Raw genomic sequence first — 26,379 nt, 5'->3', positions numbered from 1 at the left:
ACAGAAGGAGAACGTACTTTCTGCTAATGCTTCCTAAGCTATCACGTCAAATTAGCCTTATACTTTAAGGGTTAAAGAACTTCTAGAAAACAAATTTGTTTTGGTTTTGGGTTTTTTTTTTTTTTTTTTTAAGATTCTGAGATGATTAACTGCTGAATCCCTCTACAAACTCAAATCTGAGACTACTTGGAATCAAACTGCAGATTTAGTACAGGTGATGGACTGTTCTCTAGTTACCGTAACAGGTGAGTATACAGCTCTAAGCCAAAATAGCTCCCCACTCTCCAACTTTGGGAAACTCTTAACTACTTCCTTTTTGAATATTAAGTATATCCAGACACAGCTGCATACCAGCTAGGGGAAAAAAAAGCCAAATTAAAAAAGTTATTAAGAGACTATATGGATGGAATTTATTTATTTATTTTGGGGCTAGGAACAAGGATGATCTGAAAAGGGCAAAGGATTTACAGCTCATGCCTTGTTCACAGCTCTCAATTTCTTCCTCAGCCTGTTACTTCCCAACACCTCTGTTAATCCCTTACGTCCTCCCATTATCACAACCCTTTTCTCCTGCTGTCCTGGTTTGAGATGCCAACATCTTACCTCTGCTACACACAGGTTCCTCCCCGCCTTTCTACAGGGCTCTAATGACATACTCTCTTGCTGTTTCTCATAATTTACAATTTACTCTGCACATTTCAGGCCAGCCCCAGCATTTAAGACAGAAAGGAGACACCTGACTACGCAGAGGATGACGACATGAAGGAAACCAGTTTGGCACATGAATGCTCTCCGCTGCAATGTAGTATGGCTGTAAATCTTGGTAGGATGCTGGTGTTTGGAGCTACTTGAAGGGAAAAAGCTGAAGAGTAGATGAGAAGTCCATCTCCAGAAGTAGATGTCCATGAAAGCGACAAAAAATGGCTTGTAGCACGTGGGAAGGCTGCACATAGAAAACCACCAGTCGGCTGGGAGGTAGGAGTGGCCACTTTTCAGAATCAGGAAATCATTGCTTTCTCACCCAGGAAAGACTGATCAGAACCTAGTTATAGGTAATTTCACCTATTGTAGACTTGCTTTTTTCTATCACTAATTTGTAGGGTTTTGGCTTTTTGTAGAACAAATGCTTTAGTTCTGTTGCACTGATGATTTAGGATAGTATTCACAGAAGTAAGATTCTCTAGTTGAGTTTGCTGTTGTCTAAACTTCACTGAATTTCATTATGAAGCATCTATTTAAACAACAGCCTTAGCACAAAGCAAATTTGCTACTTTCCTGCTAAGATTAAGAAAACAAGTTTGGCTCCCCTACAAATTGCTGCAATGTACATGCAACTTAGAGGCGAAGGGGAGAAAAACAAACCCCACAGATTCTTAGCAGATTTAGAATCCTTTCTCATACCAAAAAGAGTTATTATGTAGTTAAAAAAGGAAAGATTTCTCTTTAGGATGCAATCCATGTTCAATAGTTGTGGGAACAGGAGAAAAAAGTATTAGTCCCAGAAGGGGGAGGGAGGGCCAGAACATTAGAGGTAAGTACAAGCAAGCATACCAGCCATACTTACAAAGGGCTGCTATATATTGTACCAAAACCACATCATGTGTAAAGCAAATACTTGCCACACCACCCGGAAAAGTTATTGCATGTGGTCAGAACAAGGCAACTGTATAAAGCCAGAGCATTCCGTTAGGTCAATAATACAGGGTGTAATAAGTATTTGAGAATTAAAGGCATTATAAGAAAATCCTTTGGAAAAGAAAAACAAGTGTCTCTACATCCAGCAGTTCTTCACAGACTAAGGTTAAGACACAGGGAAGGCTCTATTACAAAATGTAAAAAGGGGGAAGGGACAATTCCCAGTGCAATGCAGCTTTAAGCTTTTGGGCAGGAACTTGCTTTGCTTTCTGCAAAGTAATTAGCAAGCAAAAAGTCAAATCAAATCAGACAATCTCTATGCACATCATGGCTAAACTGATGTCAAAGGACTACTAAGGGTGACTTGTACCTATAAAGGTTTATGCAGTTCTCCTGCATCTGGTCCACTCTTGTGATCTAAGAATGTCACAGAAAGAGCAACAAGCACAATATACAACTGAGGAAGATCCGAATCTATGGAGATATAGTTATCAGTTCAGTAATATTTGGCCAGGATGGGCTGATCAAAAGAATTCCAATTACACTTTTCTGGTTGTAGTTCATGGCATAAAATAGAACTGCCATGAGTCGTATCCATTAAGTTCCATCAGTTTTTTAAGCAGATCAGGAATGCTTACTCCAAATCCCTTCAAAATTATTTTATTTAGAATGAAGAATTAGAAAGACCAAGCACTTTATGAAACAAGGGACCAGAGCTTTGCTTTGGTAACAAATTAAGTCCTTATACCTCTGCTTTCCCAGCAAAGGCCATAAACAGTTACAAACATCAGTGGAATGATGAACTAACATTTTGCCATCAGAGGTGTGATTTAGTTACATTTGTTGTTTTTCATCATGTACTTTCTGTTGAGTTTATCCTTCTGGGGTTCTTTGAGTGTATTTTTTTTTTTTGTCTCAGCATCTTCAAAATTATCTTGAAACTTATAGAACAAACAAATAACCAACAGATCATACATTTCTGTGGTCCCTGGAATTAACATCCTGGTTTGACAGCTCTAATAGGACAAAAAGGCCTTGGTAGGACAAAAAAAAACCAAACCACACCACCACAGCAATCTCTGCAAGTTGTCGGAGATTTGCTTAGGATAAAAATATGAGTTCTTACATTATGTAAGAAGTAGAATCTTGTGCACCAGCTCCACATAAATCCTTCCAGTTAACAAAACAAGGAGGAACACTGTGCAGCACCCAGTAAGTGGATGTGAAATAGCATAACAGCTTCCTTTTAAGGGACACTCTTCTAGTGTGTTCTGCAATACTGTTCAGCTACATTACTTAACTGCTCACCGGGCATTGTACAACAGCTGGAAGAGAGAAGCAAGAGTTATGCCGATTAGTGGGGTTTTTTGCTACACTTCTCTAAGTAACTTCAGGCTTCTTAAAGTTAATACAAACATACAAAAGAACTAATACTTTCTCATGCATGTTAAAGCATCATGGGACCATGGTAGAACAAAATTCACAGTGTTCTGAAATTAAGAGTATTCTGCAATTAGTCTGGTTCACTAAGCAAAGCTCATGCAAATATACTGGTTACATGCATTCCATGAAAATCTACAGATATTCATTAGTCTGGGGAAAAAAATAGCCACAGTTGGACAATTTTCAAAGCAGATTTGGGAGGTGAGCAAAAGTTACTGGAAGGTGACCCAACAGGATACAAATTCATGGGGTTGTTTTCTATGAGGATTCTGATTTCAAATAAGGACTGAGCTATCTCATTAAACCTGCAGCATAAGTCAAAGCAGTAACTGGATACCCACTGGAAACTCAAAATTCAGTAGTTCCAGAACTTATGAAACAATTTTTTCCCCCACAATGGGCACTTTCCTAGAAAGCAAGTTTCTTGTCAGAATGAGAGCATGCTTCCATATCCATTTATTAGCGTGCAACAAGTGACAAAACCTACAGAAAGATACAACTTAAATCTTGTATACAGTTTGATCAATAGCTTGTTTTATTATTTAGTATATGAAACTAAACAATCCTCATTTTAAGCCAGCAGAGAAAGAAAAACCTAATTTCAGTATTTCCTCATTCTTTTTCCTAAACTTCTGCATCTAAAGCCCACACCTTAAAAAGGTAATATTGTTCTAATGATTACTGCTATACAATAATATGAATATAAGTTTTCTTGTGATCAGTGTTTTATGCATGTGGTATGTGTCCAGCCACATGTCCCTTGGCACTGGAAGGAATAAACACAGCAGAACACTTTGAATCCAACAGTAGTTTATTACCCATTAATTGCAGATGAAATTAGACACTTCAGTTACCAGTCAATACGCGTTTAAATATCAGTTGACAACTGCAGGAAGTGTACAATGAGTATAAAATCATTAACAATAATATAACAAAGAGTTCCAATGTATTAATTTCGAAAACATCAGTTGTACACTATTATACAGCAACCATTATATGATCCTCAAATAATTCAGGGCTTGCATTTGAAAGTACTTTTTTTTAATATATAAATAAAGTTCTCAAAGGGGTTGAGAGACTGGGGGTTACAACTGCATTATTTCCCAAAATACTGCTAACATACAGCCTTACATTATACAGACAAAGCTGTTTTATATTTTATGAACATTTGCTTTTATCAGGTAATGCAGTAACAAGAAAAAATCTATAGATAAAAAATTAAACTCCAATATGCAATATATTATATATATATCTATATTGTACTACAGATTTCATATAAATCAAGTATAGGCCAAATTTTGGCATCATGTTTAAGTGCATTAAATTTAATACAAAATCCCCCTCAGACTTTGCTCTTACTTTTCAGGTTACTAGCTCCTGGACCGATCTTTTTCGGTTATGATACTTTAGACATCTAGAATTGTCTTATGATCTAATTTCCATTTCAGGAATATCACCCTTGTCTTTCATTACACTTTCTAACAAAAATAAAGTTGTGGGAAAAGTTCAGTGACTAATTTAGTCAAAGTTTAGTGACTAATAAAATGGCCCAACTTGACGGGACTTTTTATTTACATTTACTGGTCAATATATTTAAGGTAGTATTCTCCTGTGTACCATCTATTCTTTTTTGATCCTACAGGAAGAGTTACTAATTATACACTGCAAGTCCATATTGCTTTGCTTCATTTTGTTAAATGAACTCTTACCAACATGCAAAATATTTCTGGTGCAGAATGGAGTGCAAAGAAATTTTTCTAATGCATAGTTAAATTTGCCTCAACTCCGGCGTGTGATAATCGCTTTTTAGAGTAACACCTAAAGAGCTATATCCTCTCTGCCACACAATAAAACATTTTTTTTTCCAAATTAAGCTTTGTTTCAAGTAGTATTATAGGAAGAAAAACGTTAGTGACTCAACTATTCTATCAATTTGACAAATACAGTATTATAGTAAATTTTAAAATAGGCTTGTATATTTCTGCTGAAATGAAAAGGCCTCAAGCTTTCCACTAGAATAAAATTCTGGTGTGAAGACATTCAATGAGACTTTCTCCCACAAAAAAGTCAAAGTTTCCTCAAAGTCATTTGTAGAATATAACAGTACATTATATAACCTAGAAACAGTCTACATTAGACCAAAAAACCACCCAAGAATCAATTACAGTAAGTTGAGTCACAATACCCCAAGAATCAATTCTCCTGTCATTGTTTTACCTACTGATGTTATTCTGGGATGTCATCATTCAGCACTATTATGGTACAGAGGAGGAAAGCATCAATTAAGTGTTGCAAATGCACAGCCAGTTTCAGTTCCTAAGAAACAGCTTTAAGTTAGGCCCTTTAAAAGTCTTGTAAAAACGGGTTAAGTATGCTGTTAAAAAGAACAATCTCTCAGACCTCAAAAGCAAGGATATTACATTTACACCTTAGAAGGGAAGTCTCTTCACCCACGCTGATGCCTGTACGCATATCAGAGCACAGACATGACCTTCAGGGTTCATTCTCCCTGTAATACAGAAGGAACTAGTTGCAGAACTCCCAGTGAAGTTAACAGGAGTTAGACAGCAATGCCCCTTCATACCAATTAATTATTAAATATATGTTGTGTGTGAAAAAAATCTCGATTTTATATTGAGAAAGCAAATACTGAAATAGAAGCAACTTTTAGCACAACAGATGTATTTACTTACACCATGCAAGGTTTGTTTTTATGTATTTGAGCAGCTAATAGCCACTAACAGCCCTTAAGTATTTACAAGTTCGAAGTTACAATCATCACATAAATTGCTTACAAAAAGTTCAGGACACTCCGTGGGAAATAAGCAAGAAATGCAGTAAAAAAAATACTGAAAGCAGTAATAAAAAAAACCAATAGCAAAGGAAAACAATAAGCTTTTAGAATCCAGGCCATTTAACACTGTTCTGGTAAAAAAAAAAAAAAGCCAGAAATCACATTTAGAGATGCCATTTTAAAAGAAATGCATCTTCCCGTTTTGTTTTTGGTTGTTTTTTTTTTTTCTTTTTCACCACAGGAGAAAAGCTATACATAAGCTTAAAACAATTTCCAAGTAAATAAACAAAATACAAAAACAAAATACAACGCCCTTTGGTTTGCCAATTTACCTTAAAATAGCTTCTCCACCTCCCCATTCTCCTTGCCCCCCAGTTTGCACAGTAAGCAGTAAGGCAAATGTGATCAGAAACTGAAGAGCTTCATAGGTGATCACACAGGAGAACGACGCTTCAACCCCGGATCATGGTATGGGAAGCAAAGGTAATAGCTTTTTTTATAAACATGAAAATTTTTTCAAAATAATAAATTCTAAAGCTTACCCAAGATGCAATGCATATGTTAGTTCTGACTGAGGGCCAGGTCAGAAAAATCCTGCTCCTACGCTTAAGGCAGACTAAGACTAATTCAAGTCTCTTCAGCCTCTCAGAAAACAGAATTTTGTGCCAAATTATGCTCCACGTGACTGTTATTTTCAGGTTTTATTTCATGCAGTAATCGAATAAGACAAATTTAACTCCTAGCTTTTATAATAAATGTGTATTTATATCTGCTTCTATAAAGTAGTAGTATTTATTTCTTTGGGACTATACAACCTGGAACTGACGAAGTTCACTAGCAGTGACATATGAATATGTTTCTGCACCACTTCATGAAAGGTTTCAAGAGTATTGTCCTTCTGAAAAGACATTTAACTACCTTTTAAAGCTATGTTAAATTTATTTATAAATAATTTGGTACCAGCTGATGCTTAGACTAGAAACATTTTTCACGTTCAACTCTTGGAATATCTTAGGGCAAAGAAAGTGCTCCAGTTTTGCCTGCTGTTTTGTTGTGCCTGATTTGGAGGAATCTTAGCTTATTATTAAAAAAATATACTGAAATACAAACATTTAAGTTGGATTTTTAAATTTTTGCATTTCTGTGATTCTTTTTTTTATAACAGCATTCATATTGCATATTTTGTGCTAAACTTCCCTCTTGAGCCTAGCCCCTTATAAAACATGAATGTAAAACTTTTTTCATGCAAACTTCAGTAAAGCAGTTGCAGTCTTAGAGATAGGGTTGTAAAGGTGCTGTATAAACATTCTGATATACATTTCCTGTGTACAGAACTGTATGGTACATGGAGCATGACATTTTGAAGTTACCCAGTGTAATGTATAAAAATATAAAATATATATTTATGAGTAACAGTAGAATAAGCTACAGTGCAATTTTCCTTAGCCTGTTGAAAGCCCTACCTGCTTATGATTTTTTTCACTCTTTCTAGATCTTCCACAGTAGGTTCTATTTTCCATTAATAGTACAACAGAGCAAGCACAGCCAGAAAATACAGCTTTAAGAACATTCTTATGCTGTAAACTTGAAGTTCCTAGAAGTCAAATATGTACCTTAAAAAATTAGTTTTGCCCACTTGTCTCTTCTGTGCTCGAATTTAAACACTTTCTGCTGTAAATTGTAAAGCTAGGATATTTAATAAGAATATGCCCTAAATTTCAGAAAAAGTTACCCTATTATTTTCTTCAGTCCTCAGACTAATTTAATATAATTGGAACACCACCACTTGCTCCGGGCTTTAAGCGTAAGGCATTTTGTGTACATTCCCCTCAGCTATTTATTTCAATGACTTAGTGTGCAAAGCCAAACCAGTGGAAATCCCCCCCTCAAAACCTTGGAAACCAATTCACCTTTTACTGCACATTCAGCATTGAACTGCAAAAGAAGAACAGATAGGAAAAAAAAAATTCAAATGCAGAAATATGCAGTGAAACAAGCTAACCATTTTCTAGTAGGTAAGGTCTTTTCGGTCACACAAATTGTTTAACACACTGTCAATTCTGAATAGAACACTTTGAGTACATTCATAGCAGTGTATTCTGAATGCACTGAAGAAACGCATCAGAAAAGTTAGCTTTTCCCATCATCGAATGCCAGCGTACCATAACTTTGAGTGCTTTAAGGAAAGAGATATAGTTAATTTTGTTAATTTACATATTAGCAATTTGGAAATATGAGCTCCAATACAAAAAAATCTTCCAATTCCAAATACTGTTTACAAAAAAATGTAGGTTTTGTAGTCTATCTAATCACTACCCAACCAAATTATGTTTTCCCTAAAAAGAAAAAAAGCCCAATACAAAACTAAGTAATTCGTGTCTGGCCAGACAGTACTACAGCTGTTGCTGCAATATGGCAGTTCCTGACATGGAAAGAACAGATTAGGCAACACGTTAACATAGACAAAATGAAACACAAGAACCACATGAATTTACAGTTGAAGGGTCATATTCTACTCATCACTGGAAAAAGGATCATCAAAAGCTGCAAAGTGCATAATAATTCAGTAAAATTTAGATATGCACAAACCATTTATGCATTGACCATACTGTCTTGACTGCTCCCAGTCTGCCTACCAGAATGATTAAAAATTTAATTTGATCGTTATATTGTCTATAGCTATCTAAATTGGGTAAAGGTGATTATCGCCTTTAAATACAGTATGTTAATGCATAAAAATACATGTTTTTTTCTAGAATAAGGATTATATTTTCTAAGCAAATATCTAAAACTAATGGTCCTTCTAAATTAGTTTGGAATAATAAGTGAGGCCCATTTCTTTGCAGAATGGGGTGTTTTTATTGTTTATATGTTTAGATAATTAATTGTAATATCTGTCCACTGTATAAACAACCTCCAGAAAAATATATCCTCTTCCAGTAACTTACAATACACATTAAAAATACTTACAAAAGGGATTATTGTCCATTTACAACACCTTGAGCTTATGGATGCGATTCTTGGGTCATTCCATTTATGCAATTTTGATCAGGCTAAACTGAATATTCCGGTTAACCTGAACCATGCCAGCAACATGGAAAAATTTAACGTTTAAAAATATCTGCCTAATTGTGTAAGATTTTAAATAAAATTAGGCATTTCTACATCACAGTATATATGGCATTTCTTAATTTAGCAACAGAAAGGCACAGTTATTAAACCATAAAATACAGTACCTGCATCATAAATACTCTAGCGATATCAACCAATGCCAATCCAGACATTTTACTCTGTAGAGGGAGCTAAAGAAAAAGGCTTCTCTGTTTTTTTAGAAACTTCAACCTCATTGCAAGTTTGGTCCATTAGAAATGCCTATTAGCTGAAACATCTTGAAGCAGGACTTCAGGAAAGAATAAAGCAAATTTAGCAGTCTATGGTCCAACAACTTGAATAAATTACTACGAAATGGCAAACAGATCATGAATGGAGCTTTCTGATTAGCTGTCAGACATACCTGTTAAAGTGTCAGTGTATACAGGTACAGCATGACAGACATTCCACATACATTCATTGCATCACACACACACACAGACTTTGTTACAGCAATAAGTCTAGACATAGCATTTACAGAGTTCAGCACTTCTTGTGGACTGATATTTGACTTCTGTCCCCATACCATACCCAAAGTCGTGCAAAGTTCTTTAAATGCTTTGCCTGATATGTATTGCTGTTAAAGTGAAGACCCTGCTAAAGCCAAGCTCACTGGCCTTCCCTTAGCAAACTAGTGCACCTCTTCAAAAAGCAACTAGCTCTGTTCTCCCTACTTAAAGTGATAAAACTGCATCAAGAAAGACCAATAAAATGGAAGAGGGAAGGAACAATAAACATGAGGGAGAACCCAACCATTCCATACGTAATATAGCGATAGGGAAGCTCAACTTCCATGCGTTGTCTTGCTTTCCGTACATCATCGTGTGGTATGCGAAATATTTTACATGCCAGTGGAATAGTGGCTTTTTTCATTGCTACTTTTGTTAACAACAAAACTATTACTCCAATCAACAACCGCAATATGGCTTTTCCAAACACAGTCACAGTGAGAGAGGAAAGAGACAAAGGTAAGGTATCGGGAGGAGGATCTAGCTTTAGACCCATCATGTAGTTAATGTGAGAGCCACAGGCTACTCCTGCACCACAGCCCAGTATCTGAGCTGTGTCTCCTCGTGATGTGCTCCAGGTGTCTAGAGTAAAAGAGAAGATGCCCAGGGCTAAATGGAGACTGATGATAATTAAGGGTGCATATTTGTAAGTTAAGTTGAAGTTATCGATCAGGTCCACAACTGGATGGAAGACAACCAAGATAAGAATAGCATACAGAAATCCAGCAATAACATCCTGTTGAAGAGAGAGAAAGATACAGTTTCAGTGTAATAACTATTTTAAAAAATAATTTAAGTTACCTTAGAATGGAGACAAGCCTAGTTACTCTGTTGCTAAAAGCAACTTGTGGATTACCATCTTTTCTCATTTACTGTAAAAGATTAAATCTTTAACTTAAAGAATTGCATTTGATCACCTATTAAGAGGCCATCTGTATGACTATCAGATGATGACTGATCACGATCACAAATAAAGCTACGATCAAAAGATCCATGGTCAAACGAAGTTGTAGATCTGCCTATCTGCTGGCTACAATCATCCTTGTCCAGGACTGGGGCATTTCAGCCTACAGTCAGCACAAACCTAGCCCAGCTAAATAAGTTCTGCCACCTTAGTTTGCTGGAACAGTTCAACACTGGATCTAAGTGCCTGAGTGCCAACACATAAGCACGCTGGCAGCAACAGCTGGTAAGGCAGTCGAGGACCACAGCAGCTAGGCATTGGAGCAGCTTAGACTTCCGACTCCAGCTTCAGAACTAACAATACTGCAAGAATGGAGAACTGTTTCCAACTATTAAACAAGAGGAAGAGGGAACTTCTGTGGCTTCATACTTGATTTTCAGTTTTATTGTTGGTTTAAAAATATCTTTTCTTAATTAAAAGGTTACTCTAATTATTTTTTAATTTAGCATTCAATTTCAGTTACTGTTGATTAATCACTTGGTTGCACAGAATTACCTGCAACTTTTGTCACCTTTAGTTGCTAAGTAATTTGTCGAAAGCTTTTTAGAAGTCGAAGCACTAGAAACCAGATCACCTTTATTTGCATGCTTATCAACTTTTCCATATAAGCCAGGAGGTGGGACTTTCATCAGCAGTATTTGTATTGCTCTGTCTTCAATGAATCATTTTAATTCGCTTCCACTAATTGAATGCTTGATAAAAAGCTCTAACACAATTAACTGAAACAAAAGTCAGACTTGCTCGCCTCAGAAGCAACCACAACAACTTTCTGCTACATCTGCCTACTCCCCAAACTTAGGCACCATGGTCGATTTATATTACAGGTAACACATGGTTAATTGTATTCATTCAAACACTATAGAGGATTCAAATATGAAACTGATGAATAACCTAGTCTACATGACGCATTTCTATTTGTTGCATGACTTTGTTCTAAGATGTTACCTGTCCGCTGAAACACAAGTTCATCCCATCATCCTCCACATAAGTGGTTCTGACTCAGGAAGCCTCCTAATCACTAACGCAAATATGTCATTAAGTTTGCCTGAGCTGCCTTTATTTTCACATGTCCCTTGTACACTGTGTCCATCTATCAGCTTTACTACTCACTACCAGGCTTACTGTTTTCTGTCTGTTAGCTATTCTTCTAGCAAGCGAGCCTCAAAAACCTCTTTAGCCATCCTTATTAGTGGTCTTACATTCTGATTACTGTTTTGTTGCGTTCTTGTTTTCTTTGTTATTTTATTCGTTAGAATCCTGGGTAAGTGAAACCCTAGCATTTAGCATGGCACTCTGAAATGCACATGCTTTGAGTAGCTAATGTGGAACTCGAGCGCATATTAACAGCCACTCTCTCATCCTGCAAAATTATTTCTACTCTTTAGAGGAAAACTTAGTCTACGCTTTAACACTGTCATCAATTTCTGCACTAAAACTACTATTAAACATCAGCTAAGTTTCAACTGTGGATTGAGTTTATGAAAGAAAAGTATAAGTTATCAGAAGACTGACATCTACTTTTAGCTATTGTATCAATTTCTCTGCTGAAAAAAATGCAAGTTTTCTCTTCCTATATGGTAGGACATTCTAAAAAAATTATCTATATACAATTACTGCACTGTAAAAACTCAAGTGTGATGGAAGTTTATGAAATCAGAGCAACATTAAAATAAAAGTTTAATAGAATTATTTTCTTACCAAAATTGAATGCATTCCCATATAAATTCGACTACAGCAAACCAAAGAACACCAGCAGAATGCAAGGATCAGTCCAAACATAAGGGGATACTGGTAGGGAAAAAATGGAGAGATTATATTAGAATTTGAAAAAAAAAAAAAAAATCACTCTATAAGGATTCTATAATTAATTCCAATTAATGTAACTTATGCTTACCCTTTTGTTGCCTTTGCCTACCCAAGCCTATTAGACCACCTCAAGTCAGTCCCCTTTTCATGAAGTCAAACCATTATTAAGTCAAACTTTTTCAACTTTTTCCTTGTCCTCTTCCTTTGCATTCAGGATATACAAATTTCAGGGCATTGGTCATATCTCTTCAGACAAAGCAATAAGAAGTTGATAGATCTTTGTAGCAGTTAGTCTTGCCATGTTACGATATCCTCAATTTGCAATATGGGCAGAGACAAGCCTTGCATTATAAACCGTGGAACAGTTTTACACTGGGTAAAGTAGCTACATAGTACATTAGTATTATTAACAATTATCCAGGCAGAATCTAGTAGCTTCACCTTTCTCCTGCAAAGGAAGAACTCAAGCAAATTTGCAAATAAATTCAATTCTTTACATACAGTTTTAGAGTTTCTGCAATTCTTGACTTAAGTCTCTGAGCATCAGTATGAAACTCCTAGAATAGTAATCTTTTTTTGTCTCTAAAAACCCAGATAAATTTCCTCTTACAATCCATGTTTATGAAATAAAAAATATCAAATAATTCTTTCCAATTATTTCCATCTTCTGACAGATTGTGTTATTAATAAGGATTGTTTACCAGGAACAAACAAAATATCTTAATAAGCACATATCAGCACGTCTAGAAACTTGGTATTTTAACTTTCTCGGGTTTTGGATAGAAGTATGCTAATTCACATCTTACAGCACAGTAAGAAATATTTTCCCCACTACCATATTGCAAAATGTTGTGTAAGACAGGATGCAGCTTCCTTTTTTCAGTATTAAAAATAATTATTAGTTCTATAAAAGAAGCAGTCACAAGACAAAATGGCATGTTTCCAAAATTGCTTCAACTTCCTACATGAAAGCAATGATAAACATTTTTTACATAAACAGGCAGTCTAGATGTACTCGAATCTCAGAATAAAAACTAAGAATTACAGGCAGTTTTCTTGACCTTTCATGGATAACCTGAAAGGTAGAATATCCAACAAATTAGAGAAAGTATCTTTACTCTTATCGGAGAAAGTTGTATGTCCTCTGTGAAAGCCACTTAACAGATCAACAAGCTTCTAAATCAGTCTTTCAGTGATACGTTTGAGAAAAGTTTATCAATCTTCTGCACTATTCCAACATTTTTTGAATTCTCAGCTCCAGGACCATGTAGCATGACAAACCTACAAAAATTTTCTCAAACTAACAGAAAATTGGGAAGCTCGTGTTTCACTTAAAAACAGACTTCACATTAAAATAAATTCTAAATGCCCAACTCACAGGTATGTTACATCTAGTTTAATTTTTAATTCCTGTAGCAACATTTTTCTTTGTTTCTACTACCTTCATCTACAAATTGTACCTAAACGAGATTATGTACTTAATGATTCATTTCTAACTGAAATGATGAAGGAACAAATTCCATTTTCTGCCTTTCAGAATTATGCTAATAATGGGCAATACACCAGTAACTAGTTCATACCCAAGACATGAGTGTGGATTTATCAGATGCTGATGTTGCTATAGCAGCCACAAAAGTCATCTTTGTACCCTGTGCTGCAGCGCCAGGATACATCACAACTGTAGCCCCATCATGCCTCTACCATCATTTCCATTGATCTCAAGGTAGAAGGAATAGCGCCTGCTCCAGGAAGACACTCAAGCTACACAACCTCCCTGCCTGGTGCTGCTCCACTCTTCCCAAAGCAGAAACGCTGTATGCACCTCTTTACATACTGCAGAAGATGAAAGCCTGGGAAGACAGACTTCTTGTTTGTCAGAGACTAGGGAAGATTCACTACTTCCAGAAGCAATGCAAACCTCTTGACCAGGAAATTTAATAGCATTACAATTACTTGGTGGTAGAATGAGCTTGCATGTGTTCACACACGTGTCAAAAGTTTCAAATGGTTTTGCCCATCACTTGATACCACACATCCATTCTGGTTTCCTGGCACACGTTTTTTTGTGCTTTCAGGCTCCAACCAGGGGTGAGGCTTTTCTTTAATAAATACTTTTTCCACATTTCTGAACTACCTCACAGAAACAGAAGCTGGAGCTTTAACAGGAAGACCAGTGAAGTGCCAGGCTCAGCCTGCAATAGCAGATAACGATACTGTGGGTAAAAAGCTGGGATTATGGGGGAGATGTTAGAGCTGCTAAACAGCAAGACCCTAAGAACAGGGACCATGAAGCAAAAGGTGTATGTGATAAGTCTTGTTTTAAGAGTCCTGGACAGATTGTTTTAAACAGCCCGGAGAGTAGCATCAGTTCTAGAAGTGAAAATAAATGCTTGCTCTCAATTAGGAACTCTCAAGGGAGGGGTGTTTGAAGAAGGAAACTGTCAGAAACTGCAACTTTGAAGGAAATATTGGAAAGAATATTTGGCTCTATGATATCTCACTCTAATTCTGTTTTTAACAGAATTGAGAATAAATCCCCATTAAAACATCTGGAAACACTGGCTAGTTTAGTTCCTCTGTAGCAAAGTGTCTGCATCCGAGACCTCAAACGCTTCCCTATCATATCCCCAATAAAAAGCCAATTATACATTTAACCCTGATTTGTATATTCTTAAAGTAACAAAGAACTTTTAACTTAAACTCAGTGAAATTATTCTTACTGAAGTAGTTTAGCATGACCTGTCTGCAAATGTGTTTGAAGTATTAGGCACATGCTGATTTACGGTATTTTTAATGGATGATAATCATAATCACTGAAGTTCTAAACCCAGTTTCTTTCTACCCGAGAGCGCTTATTCACTACAGTATACCTCGCTGTACTTTATTCAGTCCACTAAAAAAGCAGAAGACAAAAAATTATTCTAATTTCCTCTAAAATAATATTCCTCAATACAACAGTTAAGTCTATTTTTGTGATTAGTTCCCACACAAAGCATTCTCCTCTATGCTCCCACTATATAACCAGCACACTTGGACAACTGTCAGTTTATGTTTGATGCTTACTTATCAGTCAGTAAAAAAACGTATCAGTTTAGATAAAAACATCTTTATACATAAAGTACAGGAATAGATTTTGATCTAAAAAGGTTTTAACCTTTATCTGTCCTGGTTTCTTCTAATGTTACAGCCATACCTCGCAGGATTGCCCACATAACCAATCTGATTTTCTTCCCACTCACATGCAGAGCATCATAGAATGGTTTGAGTTGGAAGGGACCTTAAAGATCATCTAGTTTGAACCTCCCAGCCCTGGGCAGGGACACCTCCCACTAAATCAGCTTGCTCAAAGCCCCATCTAACCTGCCTTGAACACCTCCAGGGATGGGGCATCCACAGCTTCTCTGGGCAACCTGTTCCAGCGTCTCACCACCCTCACAGTAAAGAATTTCTTCTTCATATCTAATCTAAATCTATCCTCTTCCAGTTTTAAATCATTACCCCTTGTCCTATCACTACATCCCCTGATAAAGAGTCCCTCCCCATCTTTCCTGTAGGCCCCCTTTAGGTACTGGAAGGCTGCTATAAGGTCTCCCCAGAGCCTTCACTTCTCCAGGATGAACAACACAACTCTCTCAGCCTGTCCTCATAGCATAGGTGCTCCAGCCCTCTGATCATCTTTGTGGCCCTCTGCTGGACCCATTCCAACAGGTCATGTCCTTCCTGTGCTGAAGACTCCAGAGCTGCATGCAGTACTCCAGGTGGGGTCTCACCAGAGCAGAGTAGAGGGGCAGAATCACCTCCCTCAACCTGATGGCCATAATTCTTTTAATGCAGCCCAGGATGCGATTGGCTTTCTGGGCTGCAAGTGCACATCGCCTGCTCATGTTGAGCTTCTCGTCCACCAGCACCCCCAAGTCCTTCTCCTCAGGGCTGCTCTTAAGCCATTCTCCGCCCAACCTGTATTTGTGCCTGGGATGGCCACGACCCAGGTGCAGGACCTTGCAGTTGGACTTGTTGAACTTCATGAGGTTCACACAGGCCCACCTCTCAAGCCTGTCCATGTCCCTCTGGATGGCATCCCTTCCCTCCAGCGTGTCAACCGTGCCACACAGCTTGGTGTCATCTGCAAACTTGCTGAGGGTGCACTCAGTCCCACTGTCCATGTAAATGACACAGATGTTAAACAGTGCTCATCCCAGTACTCACTCCTGAGGAACGCCACTCAAAGCTGTATGTACCTTTTGGGGCTCCATAGTTCACTGGCCTCCTCAGACATTAGCAGAAATCAAGCAGAGGAACCCCCCTACTTCAACACAAATAACGCACAAGACCCTGTCTACTCCTTGGCATGTTTTCACTCATACCTTTTAAAAGCAGCCACTGGGTCAAGAATTCCTAGGGCACTCAACTAATAGCACCTGCTTAAAATCTGCATTGAGGTGATAAGACAACCATGTATTTTGTCCTCGCATGTAGGGATAAGCATACAGGGTGACTAAAGGAGAACATGAGCACACTCACACACCTTGTAGCTCAGCAAGAAGACTGCTCAGTAGCATGCCAAGTTGTAACACCTACAAGGGGCATCACCTTGATTCTTATTAAAAAAAGCTGATGTCATAAATTTACTTCCAAATTATTGTCTGAAAATAATGTAATATTCAGGTACTAGCAAGCATTTTTAAATGTTATTTCATCTAGAAAATGACTGCCTGTATGTATTTTGTGTATATACATTGGTTATACCATGGTTGTAAATATCCATAATCTCCCACTGCCTAGACATACAAAACCCTCCCAGACACCAAAACATCTTCTAATTGTGTAGTGCCTTAAGACTATCTAATATTTTTTAATCAGCCCTGCTTTACAATCATGAATTTCAGAAAGCTTCTCTCCCAATCACAAATGAATCTTCAGAGAAAAAAAAAACCAACATAAACAGCTTTTACTGTTTTCTACTTAAAATAAGCATGTTTTATGAAAAATTAATGTGAAAACTTTAGTATAAACTAATCTCAAGCATTCATGGAAGAAAGCCATAAGCAGTAAATTTTTTTAGGTTTTCTTGGGTCTCTTATTTTGGAAAATACTGCATTCACAAATTTGAAAATTAACAGTTATTGAGTTATAAACTTTTGGATCTTTTCTATACAGTTGTATATAAACATGCTGACATTCTCTGCTTAAATGAAAGATATTAAGGCAAGACTGCTGAATTCCAGCAATTTTAGTCCCACAGTTCCTTGCATGCCAAATCAGAACTACAGAGGCACAAAGAACAGAAGATCACAAGTTTACTTCTACCCCTCTTCCCCAATTCATTGCTATTCTTACTCATTTAGGCATAAGAAGGCAGACTGGCATCGTATCTCCTTTCAGATGAGGATCAGAAAGGTTGTCAGAGATCACAGCTAGCAGAGGTAGACATAAAAAACAGGTTTCCTGCTCTCAGGTTGTTCTTTCTGATAACAGAATTGATGAATCTTCATTTTTGACTGTACTCATAGTCACTTAAGAGTCAGATATCCAGGAACAGCCCATTTTAGACACAAACATCTCAAACCCTGCCTCCATGCTCTCAATTAAGACCATCCTATCAAAACCATCGAAAACTCATTATGCCTCTGTAGCTACCATACTACCTCAAGAATTTTGAGTATGGGGAATATTTATTGAACTGCATACTGCTTTCTTTTTTTCAAATTAAAAAAACAACTTGCAATTTGAAAACTAACCTTATACAAAAGTAAAGACACTTACATAGTACTCAATCTGAACTTCAAAAGTCACACGCTGACTCAAAACCCAATATTAACCTGGCATTTTTCTCCTTGAGAAAAGTACTCCCCATTCCATATTAGATCACTGATACACAGCTTGCACAATTTTTTTTCCAAAGGCCAGAATAAAACTTTGATAATATGCATAAGTATGTAATACAAATACAATATCAGAAGATGAAGTGGAGGCAGATGGAACTGACAACAAGGCAGAGGTTAGAGAGAGACAGACAAATGCAACGTATAGATTAAAAAGATACCTTTGTTGACATTTTGGCTTTTAAATGTTTGAATGGATATGTTCCTTTGAAGGCATCATACCCATTAAGAAAAGTGCCCCAGTCTTAATGTATATGACCGAGGGACAGATCACCAAGCACATTATTTAAAAAAAAAAGATAAAAAAGGATAATTGGTTTCTTAAATTCACATATCGAGTTAAAGACAAAGCTAGGAATAAAGCAGATTGAGTAAACTACTTATCTTCTCTCAGGCCTCAATTTTGTTCCCACATTCGGATTCTTGTTTTAATCAATTAAACTGAATTAAACTGGTCATATTTGGAAAACAGCAGTTAAACTACTCCCAGTAAGTCTTTGAGAATTTTATGCCCTACGTTTTTTAATGGGAAATTCTCATTTTGTTCAATTACATTCCCTGAAAAGTGCTTGCAAGCTTTTGACTAGATCACATAGAAAACATTTCCCTCAAGTGCCTATCCTCCTCCCTCCCCTTAATCTGACTTTTTGCCAAGAGTCTTAATAACATAACCATTGTTTAAAAATGCTCATAAGGAAACAATCTGTCCTAAAAGCTTTGACCTAGGTCAGAAAATACCTTCTTTCATAATGGAACATTCTTAAAACACACTCTAGATGCTTATTTCTTTACTTTTTAAAAGCATTTTTAAAAGCACATTCTAAACTGGAGAAGTTTCCAGCATTCACAACGGGTTCCAAACTAATTTTCTAATATTTTCAGTGTTCTACAGTATTAGGCAATGATTATTTTTTTTAATCATATGATAATTCAGAAGTTCAGCATGAGTTTGAGAAAATCATTTTGGGTCAGAGTTCACTGAAAGAATGTGAGCAGCACTTGCAGCATCATGCTTTTAATAAGATATTTGGGCTATGTATTAGCAATAGGCATATGAAAATCTACAATCAATGTTTACAGGAATGACTGAGACACCAGTTGGCCAGACAAGTACAAAAAGCACAGCATATAAATGATTTTGTAGAGGGAGCAGAAAAAAAGGAAGAGGATGGTTAAAAAGAAAAGACCACTTACGAGTCAATTTAGGTAAAATAAAGAGACAAAAACTGTCTTTTCAAAAGAAGCCAAGTGGTAAATAACACAGGTTAAACTACATTTATCAATTATTTCCTTCCTTCTTACAATCTTAACATCAAAAAGCATAAAAATTTGAGTGTGCTACATGTCATTGCAAGAACCTCTTCTTTAATTTCCAAGATAAAGATTTCAATGCCAGCCCTGCAGGGATTATAAAGTTTTAACTTACTGTTACACATCATGTGAAAAGAAATTAAAGAGTTACAATAGGAATTAGAGCCTGTTATTTCTTTTCCTTGCAGTCATTAAATAAAAAAATAATATCTCCCTGAACACACCCACAAGAATCACCTACAGCCCCCGAACACCTAAAAAATAGTTTTTCTGCAAACTGAAGTTTCCTCAGGTTTAATCAACACACCCTATTTAAAAGTAAAAGAAGTGCTTTACATGTGCTAAGGAAAAAACAAACTGTTTGAGAAGTATTCCCTTTGAAGCCTTTCTTCATCAAAAACTCTGCACCTCACCTTACAGCATTTGTTTTTACATATTCCCCCCGAGATCCTGTACATTAACAAAAAATTTGCTTATGCAAAACTAAAAATATATTTAATGCCAATCAACACAGTTTAATAGGACAGGCTGCTGTATACCTGTAGCAGAGATTCCCCAATGGGATTTCTAAGAACTGACTATGCTCTTTTCAAACTTTTAAGAGCATCTGAATCAAATACGCCACAATACTTTTTCCAGCTTCCTTTACAAATAAACTACAGGCATTAATATGGCCCACAACAGAAAGCTTTGTGACTCAAACACACAAGACAAGGCCAGTGCTGACCCTCCAAATTCCCATTGCTCTTTCTCAAGAGCTTTTCATTGTGTGGGCAATTCTGTGTTTTCAGATCAGCCCTTCGGCTACACTTCTTGTGTCAGAAGAGTTTTTGTTTGTTTATTTTAAGAAACACGTGTAAGAAAACCAATTAGACAAGCACATCTCTTTGCCTAAGTTTCTTCACAACTTTTTAGTGTTTGAGCCAAAAACCATTTGGGCTTCTCTGAGAGATGAGGCATCTCTTTCTGAAAGGAGTCTGTACTTGCTCTTACACGCAGACTTTGAATGTAAGAGACAGCCACCTATGTGTAGCTTCCAGTTTTATCATTACATAGTTCTTACTGATTATGCAAGCCCTTCAACAAGGGCAGACACTCAGAAACAGTATTTGCCTACTTTCTGTAAAAGTCTTACTATAGCAGTGTTGTGATTATACTATTCACCCAACCCCGATAACCAATTATTCCCCATTCCCAGTGAGGATCTGAGAGAAGTTAGCCTTTTGAAACGAAAGAGCAGGCAGACAATTCTAGAGATAATATTTAGTAGTGGTCAACCAGAATCACAGAACAACGTAGATCTCTGAAATCCCAATACAGATCCTGTCAAACCCATCTCATTTGATTAGATTCATCAGCTTTGGTTGATAAAAGTAATAGTGCGGATGAAAGATCTCTGGACAGGCGTTTGTCCTGGTACCACATGCCATTCTTACACAACTGGTATAGTGCAGAGTCAGGAGAGCACTAAGTAAATGAAAACTGACAAATACTTCTAGGTGCATCAGTCAAAGGTATCATTACAGAATAGATGCTCTCTACTGTGGGTTTAGCAGTATTGCTTATTAAGGTCACAATTACCATCAGTGGGGTGGAAAGACAGTCACTGATGATAACACTGTCAGACAAGTACATAGGGAGGACAACACTGTCAGTGATCTGAACTGCGTCAGAAGATAAGCCCATTCAAACAACATTGGCCAAAGTAGTTACGGAGGTTAGCTACTCATCAATCAAGGCTCTGGGCTCCTGCTGAAAAACAAATTAATGAAGTTAGTTCCATGGCCTACAGTGAGTGTTATCAGTTCCTGACTCAGCTCATTAATGCAGAGCTCAGGAAAGAGTGTGAACCCATCACTTCCTAATCCAGACAACTACTGCTAGAGCCAGGTTGCATCCTGGAGGAACTCTGGGGAAAAAAAGCATATTTTCTGTCTCCCTGACTGACTTCTCCCCCCCCCATCCTCAAAATAAAACACCAGGCTTTTGGAGATTTTGTAGATAATTAGCAGTTCACAATATCTTTCCTCCTCATTCAGAAAATTATATAAGCCAACCTGGCTCAAACTGTCACTATTTCAAAGAAAGCAGGTTTTCCCCAATGTGATAAAGGTATACTTTTCCTCACTTCATATCAAGACCTATAATCTCACTGTCTTTTAAGTGTTTGTCCTCCTCTTTCAGGGTATCAGAGCTTCAAAGACAGAAAGAAAAGCATCAACAACTATAACACTCCTAAATTCTTGTGAGCCTTTGGCATGAGCTTTTTATTTGAAATACAAAGTGTCTTTTGGTTACTGAAGTGTCTTTGAAACAAGTGGCTTTCCCTGCTGAGATTTAACAATATTAAATAAATAAATATATAAAGATTATGCAAGTGGAATCAAAAGTTTTAGGCAAGCCCTCATAATACAAGAAGAAACTGAAAAATTATATTCCACAATGGACAGAACAGTTAGCTATTATGAAAGTTATCTTAACATATAATTTGTTGCTGTCTGAAAGTTGGTTGTGTTGAATATTCCCTATGTCCAAAGTCTCTAATTGTGAAAATTTGTCACAACCATCTTTAAAATACATCATCTCTGAAAATATTTTACTTGAACAATTGCATTTATAAGCAAATACCCTTTTGAATACTACGTGATAGAAAAATAATTGTAATAGGATTACTGATAGGCATTGAAAACTAGGACAGCACAATCTTAATTCAACAGGTTAAAAGAAAACCTACTGGAATAAAAAAAAAATTAGTTTTAGATGGACAAATTGGGCCTTACCTAGAAAAATAAGAGCAGATTTGCTCTGTTCTCTATTTTGTTCAAGGGAAAGACTCATAAATTGTCATTCTCTGACAGAAAAGAACTATTACACAATAGTAGGAAGTCATAGCCCAATGAAAGCAAGCTCCAAATAAGCTACACAGGAAAGTGATTCCCTTCTCACTGGAGTAACCTCTTTTAGAGCAAGAGTGGCTTTCTTTGGTTTAGTATAAACTTCAAAGCACCATACTCAAAGTTACCTGTACTGCAGAATAAAACTCCCTGCAGAGAGCTACAGCTGCGTCTGCTTAAATTCACACTCAGTCTTGCTCCACTATGATTTTTGGGAACAAATAGTGCTAAGACGTGGACTCATCACGATCAGGGTCTGTGTAATGCTTGCTTATACTGAATATATAGAAAGACTGTACCCCAACATTTGCCAACAAGTTTAAATCTAACCATCAGTACCTGCTGATAAATATGGATAACTTAATAAAAATCAGAGTTATTACAAGCTTCTTTATCATGAAGAAGCTTTCCAAGAAGTTCTGAGGTTAGTCTTGCTTAACCCCATCTATTTCCAGAAAAACATGTCAAAAAGTTATCATGTAGATTCTGCTCTCTTTCAACACCAGTAAAATACAGAGAACAGCAGAAGCACTAGATGAAAGCTTAACTCTCTTTAGAGGTGAATCAAAGGATATTCAACATGCCATAGGTTAACTGCTGATTAATATTTTGAAGTAATTTAAAAATCAGAAGGGGCATTTTTTTAAAAATTAACATTTTGAAATGGTAGAAGTCGGTTTCTGAGAGGTCTGTTACTTATACACTTCTCATAGGAAAAAGAAATTAAAATAAAGACCCAAACACTTTGCTTCCTCATTTCTTAAGTATGGTTCTAAATGAATAACAAGAAGGCTGAATGTTTATGATTTCTTAATATGCATTCATTATAAATATATTTAGTCAATTAGCACAGTATTTCACAGACTGCAGTTGCAGGGCTGGCAAACTGAAGATCGAACTCAGCTCACTGGCAAAAATACCATTTCACACATCGTCAGTTTGCTGGTTCTATAAAAGCAATCAAGCCAGGTTCTCCTTTGTACACATGACATCAGAGTCTGCACAAAGCTAATCAACTGATAGTACTAGATGATGTTTCTCACATGCAAATTTGTAGAAATCCAGTTAATTCCTCCAACTATCATCAGCCCTACACATCTAACAAATAATAATCAAGTATTCAGATTGTAGTCAGTCACGCAAAAAAAACCCCAAACATTTTAAGATTAAGCATCTCGGTGACAGAACTCCAAATATTTGTTTCAAACACCCCAAACCATGGCATTTTCTGATGCCTGCACAATTCTGGCAGAGTGATACTTCACATTTTCCTAGCAAATGTGAAAACCTAATAGCTTTCTGTTGAGCACACTGTATCACCTTGCAGAATCAGAGACATAAACTCTCGTTTAAGAGAGGCCAAATACAATCTCTAACCTTCAATTATTTCTTTCCTTTCAGGTACACAATCTATATGCTGAAATAGACCCACAAAGTGTCACACAGTGACAGCAGACAACTGGTGATTGTTAACAATAACCAGGAAGACAGGAATTCAGCCCACACATAAAGCTTAAAAAGAGAGTTCTCTCTACCAAGTTGACATATATTTGACTTAAAATAAGCAAGTATTACAACAAGAATTTGTAAACATTATGAACTTAAGAGTAGACTCATTGCATAACATCTTAGACGTTACACACAGAGCTCTCAAAATCCTGCACTGAACATTTGTTGCCTAGGAAAGCCTTCTCCCTCTTTTACTACTGAAATTGGTGCAGTGATTTAGAGAGCTGAATATGTGTTGTGCTTTCTTTGGAGTTCTTACTGTCACCTGTACCACTAACAGCAAGCACCGAAGCACATGCCACAGCTTGCGTAAAGCAGATATCAGCAGCGTTATTTTAACTTCAGCTATTGAACCAAAGTGCAAGAGGCAGATTTCAAGATTTTGCTGAATGAAGGAGCTGAAAAGACCAGAGATTATCAGTTCCAGCTAATTATTAGCACATTAATAGTTGTAAAACCATCTGAAAGTATAAGTACTCCTCAAAACTGAAGTAATAATTTCCAGTTTATGGGTAATGAAACTAAAAGACGCCGTTAAAGAAAAGGCTAAAGCTATAATTTGACTCAAGCTACAAAGTGACTCAAAGCAAAGAAGGACCAGCAAAAAGCCTTTTAGTTCCTGGCTCTCCACCAAGTTCTCGGTCAGTAAAACCAAATGCCTGTAAAAATATCAGATGCTTACCCAGACTTTGCGCAAAGCACTCACCCTACAAGAGGTAAGTTGAAAAAAAAATCTCACAAGAACAAAATACAGACTGTTAAGGCAGACTTTTAATGCACATTGAGTTAACCATTCACTAGTCTGCAGAACTTCCATTCAGAAGACAGAATTATTAGCACAGCTCTTGCTACCTGAGCACTCGCGTAGATCATAGAAAAACTAAAACAAACAAAAAAGGGGGGAGGCCAAGGAAAAAGAGCACGAATGCCACATTTCACCCAAACTCTGCCCCTCTCCCCCCACAAAAGAAATCAAATCTGTCACAGCCTTACACCCGGGGGCTGGAAAACACAGGGAGAAGGACAAGGAGATGAGCATTACCTGCCAGCGGCCGTAGCTGAGCAGCAGGAGCGCCAGGGGGATGGCGGTGCCCGACATGGCGTGGGTGGAGGGCATGCTGTACTCGGAGTTGTAGAAGACTTCCAGCTTCACCACGGGCGGGGAGGCAGGCCGCGGCCAGCGGATGACATCCTTGGTGCACTGCCCCAGGTACATCACCCACACCCAGATGATGATAAGCCTCCGGCCCAGCCAGGCGTCCAAGTTCCAGATGCAGAAAGGGAAGAAGAGGATGTAAAAGAGCTCGTTACCCAGCTCCGTGCCCAGGCTGAAGAGATAGTAGAGGAAGCGGCTGCGGGTGGAGAACTCCTGGCTGCCGTCCTCCTCCGTGAGGGAGTTGCGACGCGGCCTCCTCCTCCACCGCTGCTGGGGGCCCGCCCCGCCGGGCACGGTCCCGTTCCCGGCGGGATGCTCTGCGGCCGGGGGGCCGCCGTTAACCACCGGCCCCCGACCCCCGGCCCGATGCTCCGCGTCGGCCCAGCCCGAAGGCCCCTCCACCCCGCAGAGCCGCTGGAAGGCGGCCACTTTCCGCGGGTCCTGAAGGTGGGCGGCCAGCCGGGTCAGGCGCCGGCAGAGAGCCATGGCGGGAGGACGAGGCCGCCCACTGGGGGCAGCTGAGCGCGGCGAGGCGCTACCCGGATCGGGCGGCGGGCGGGGAGCTGAGGGGACTTCGCCTGAGGGGCGGCGGGAAGGACCGGGGCTCCCGCGTGCGCCGCGGGGAGGGGAACCGTTCCCTGAGGAGAAGAAACCTGCTCGAGGGCGAGGCGCCGCGGAGCGACGGACACCGCCCGGCTCCGGCTGCCGGCTCGGCTCGGCTCCCGGCCCCGCGCCGCTTCGGGCCCCGCGCCCGCTCCCTCTCTCCCCCTCACGCGCGAGCGCGTCCGCCGCCACCGCCCCTCGCCGTCACCACCCCCCCCGCGCCTGCGCACAGACTCCCCCCGCACGGGCGGGGAAGTCCCGGGAAACCTCACCGTGGCGCGGATTGGCGGCTGCTCTCTGACGATCCCGCCCCTACTGGCAGAGGAAGCCAATCAGGACTCGGCCGTGCGCGAGGCAGTGGGGCGGCGTGCCTCGGCCTCGAGCCTGAGGTGCGGAGGCGGGCGCGGGCGGCGGGCGAGGGGGGCAGCGGCCCTGGGCGATACCGGGGGCGCGTCGGTTCCTCCTCGCCGGCCGCAGCCCGGCCAGCGGCTCGACCAGTACCCGGCGAGCTGGTTGCCCGCCCTTCTGACTTAGGGTGAGCTGCTGCCCCCTCGTCTCAGCCAGCATGTCTGGTATCGGCACCCCCTAGGCCTGCGCCCGGCTCGCCCTGCCTTCCTCTGCCTCAGCCCGGCTCCACCCCAGAAGCCCAAATGTGGTAGTGTAAACATGAGAGGGAAAGCTGACTTCAAGCAGAGACTGTGAGTGGTGTTAGCTCCGGCGGTC

The 26,379-nt window shown here is 38.8% G+C and overlaps 1 protein-coding gene across 1 annotated transcript; it reads right to left on the bottom strand.

Annotated features, from left to right (window-relative positions):
- Positions 1-3,871: 3,871 nt before the first annotated feature.
- Positions 3,872-25,839, bottom strand: SGPP1 (sphingosine-1-phosphate phosphatase 1). Its single transcript, XM_054200562.1, has 3 exons — positions 24,940-25,839; positions 12,194-12,283; positions 3,872-10,267 (listed from the first exon to the last, which is right to left on the bottom strand). The coding sequence occupies exons 1-3, from the start codon at positions 25,537-25,539 to the stop codon at positions 9,716-9,718; spliced, it is 1,242 nt and encodes a 413-aa protein (XP_054056537.1). The 5' UTR covers positions 25,540-25,839; the 3' UTR covers positions 3,872-9,715.
- Between the last annotated feature and the right edge of the window lie 540 nt (positions 25,840-26,379).

Source organism: Rissa tridactyla, chromosome 4 (assembly GCF_028500815.1).
Source record: "Rissa tridactyla isolate bRisTri1 chromosome 4, bRisTri1.patW.cur.20221130, whole genome shotgun sequence".
NCBI classification, from domain to species: Eukaryota; Metazoa; Chordata; class Aves; order Charadriiformes; family Laridae; genus Rissa; species Rissa tridactyla.
Note: the sequence above shows the minus strand (reverse complement) of the source record. Positions and strands in the feature narration are given on the sequence as shown.

What these genes read in the sequence shown, in the direction of transcription:
- SGPP1 (XM_054200562.1), bottom strand. Translation starts at nt 25,539, where the DNA reads ATGGCTCTCTGCCGGCGCCTGACCCGGCTGGCCGCCCACCTTCAGGAC. An exon ending in TCAGCTACGGCCGCTGGCAG is followed by an intron (nt 12,284 to 24,939) that starts GTAATGCTCATC and finishes TTTCCCTACCAG; the next exon opens with TATCCCCTTATGTTTGGACT. An exon ending in TGGGAATGCATTCAATTTTG is followed by an intron (nt 10,268 to 12,193) that starts GTAAGAAAATAA and finishes TCTCTTCAACAG; the next exon opens with GATGTTATTGCTGGATTTCT.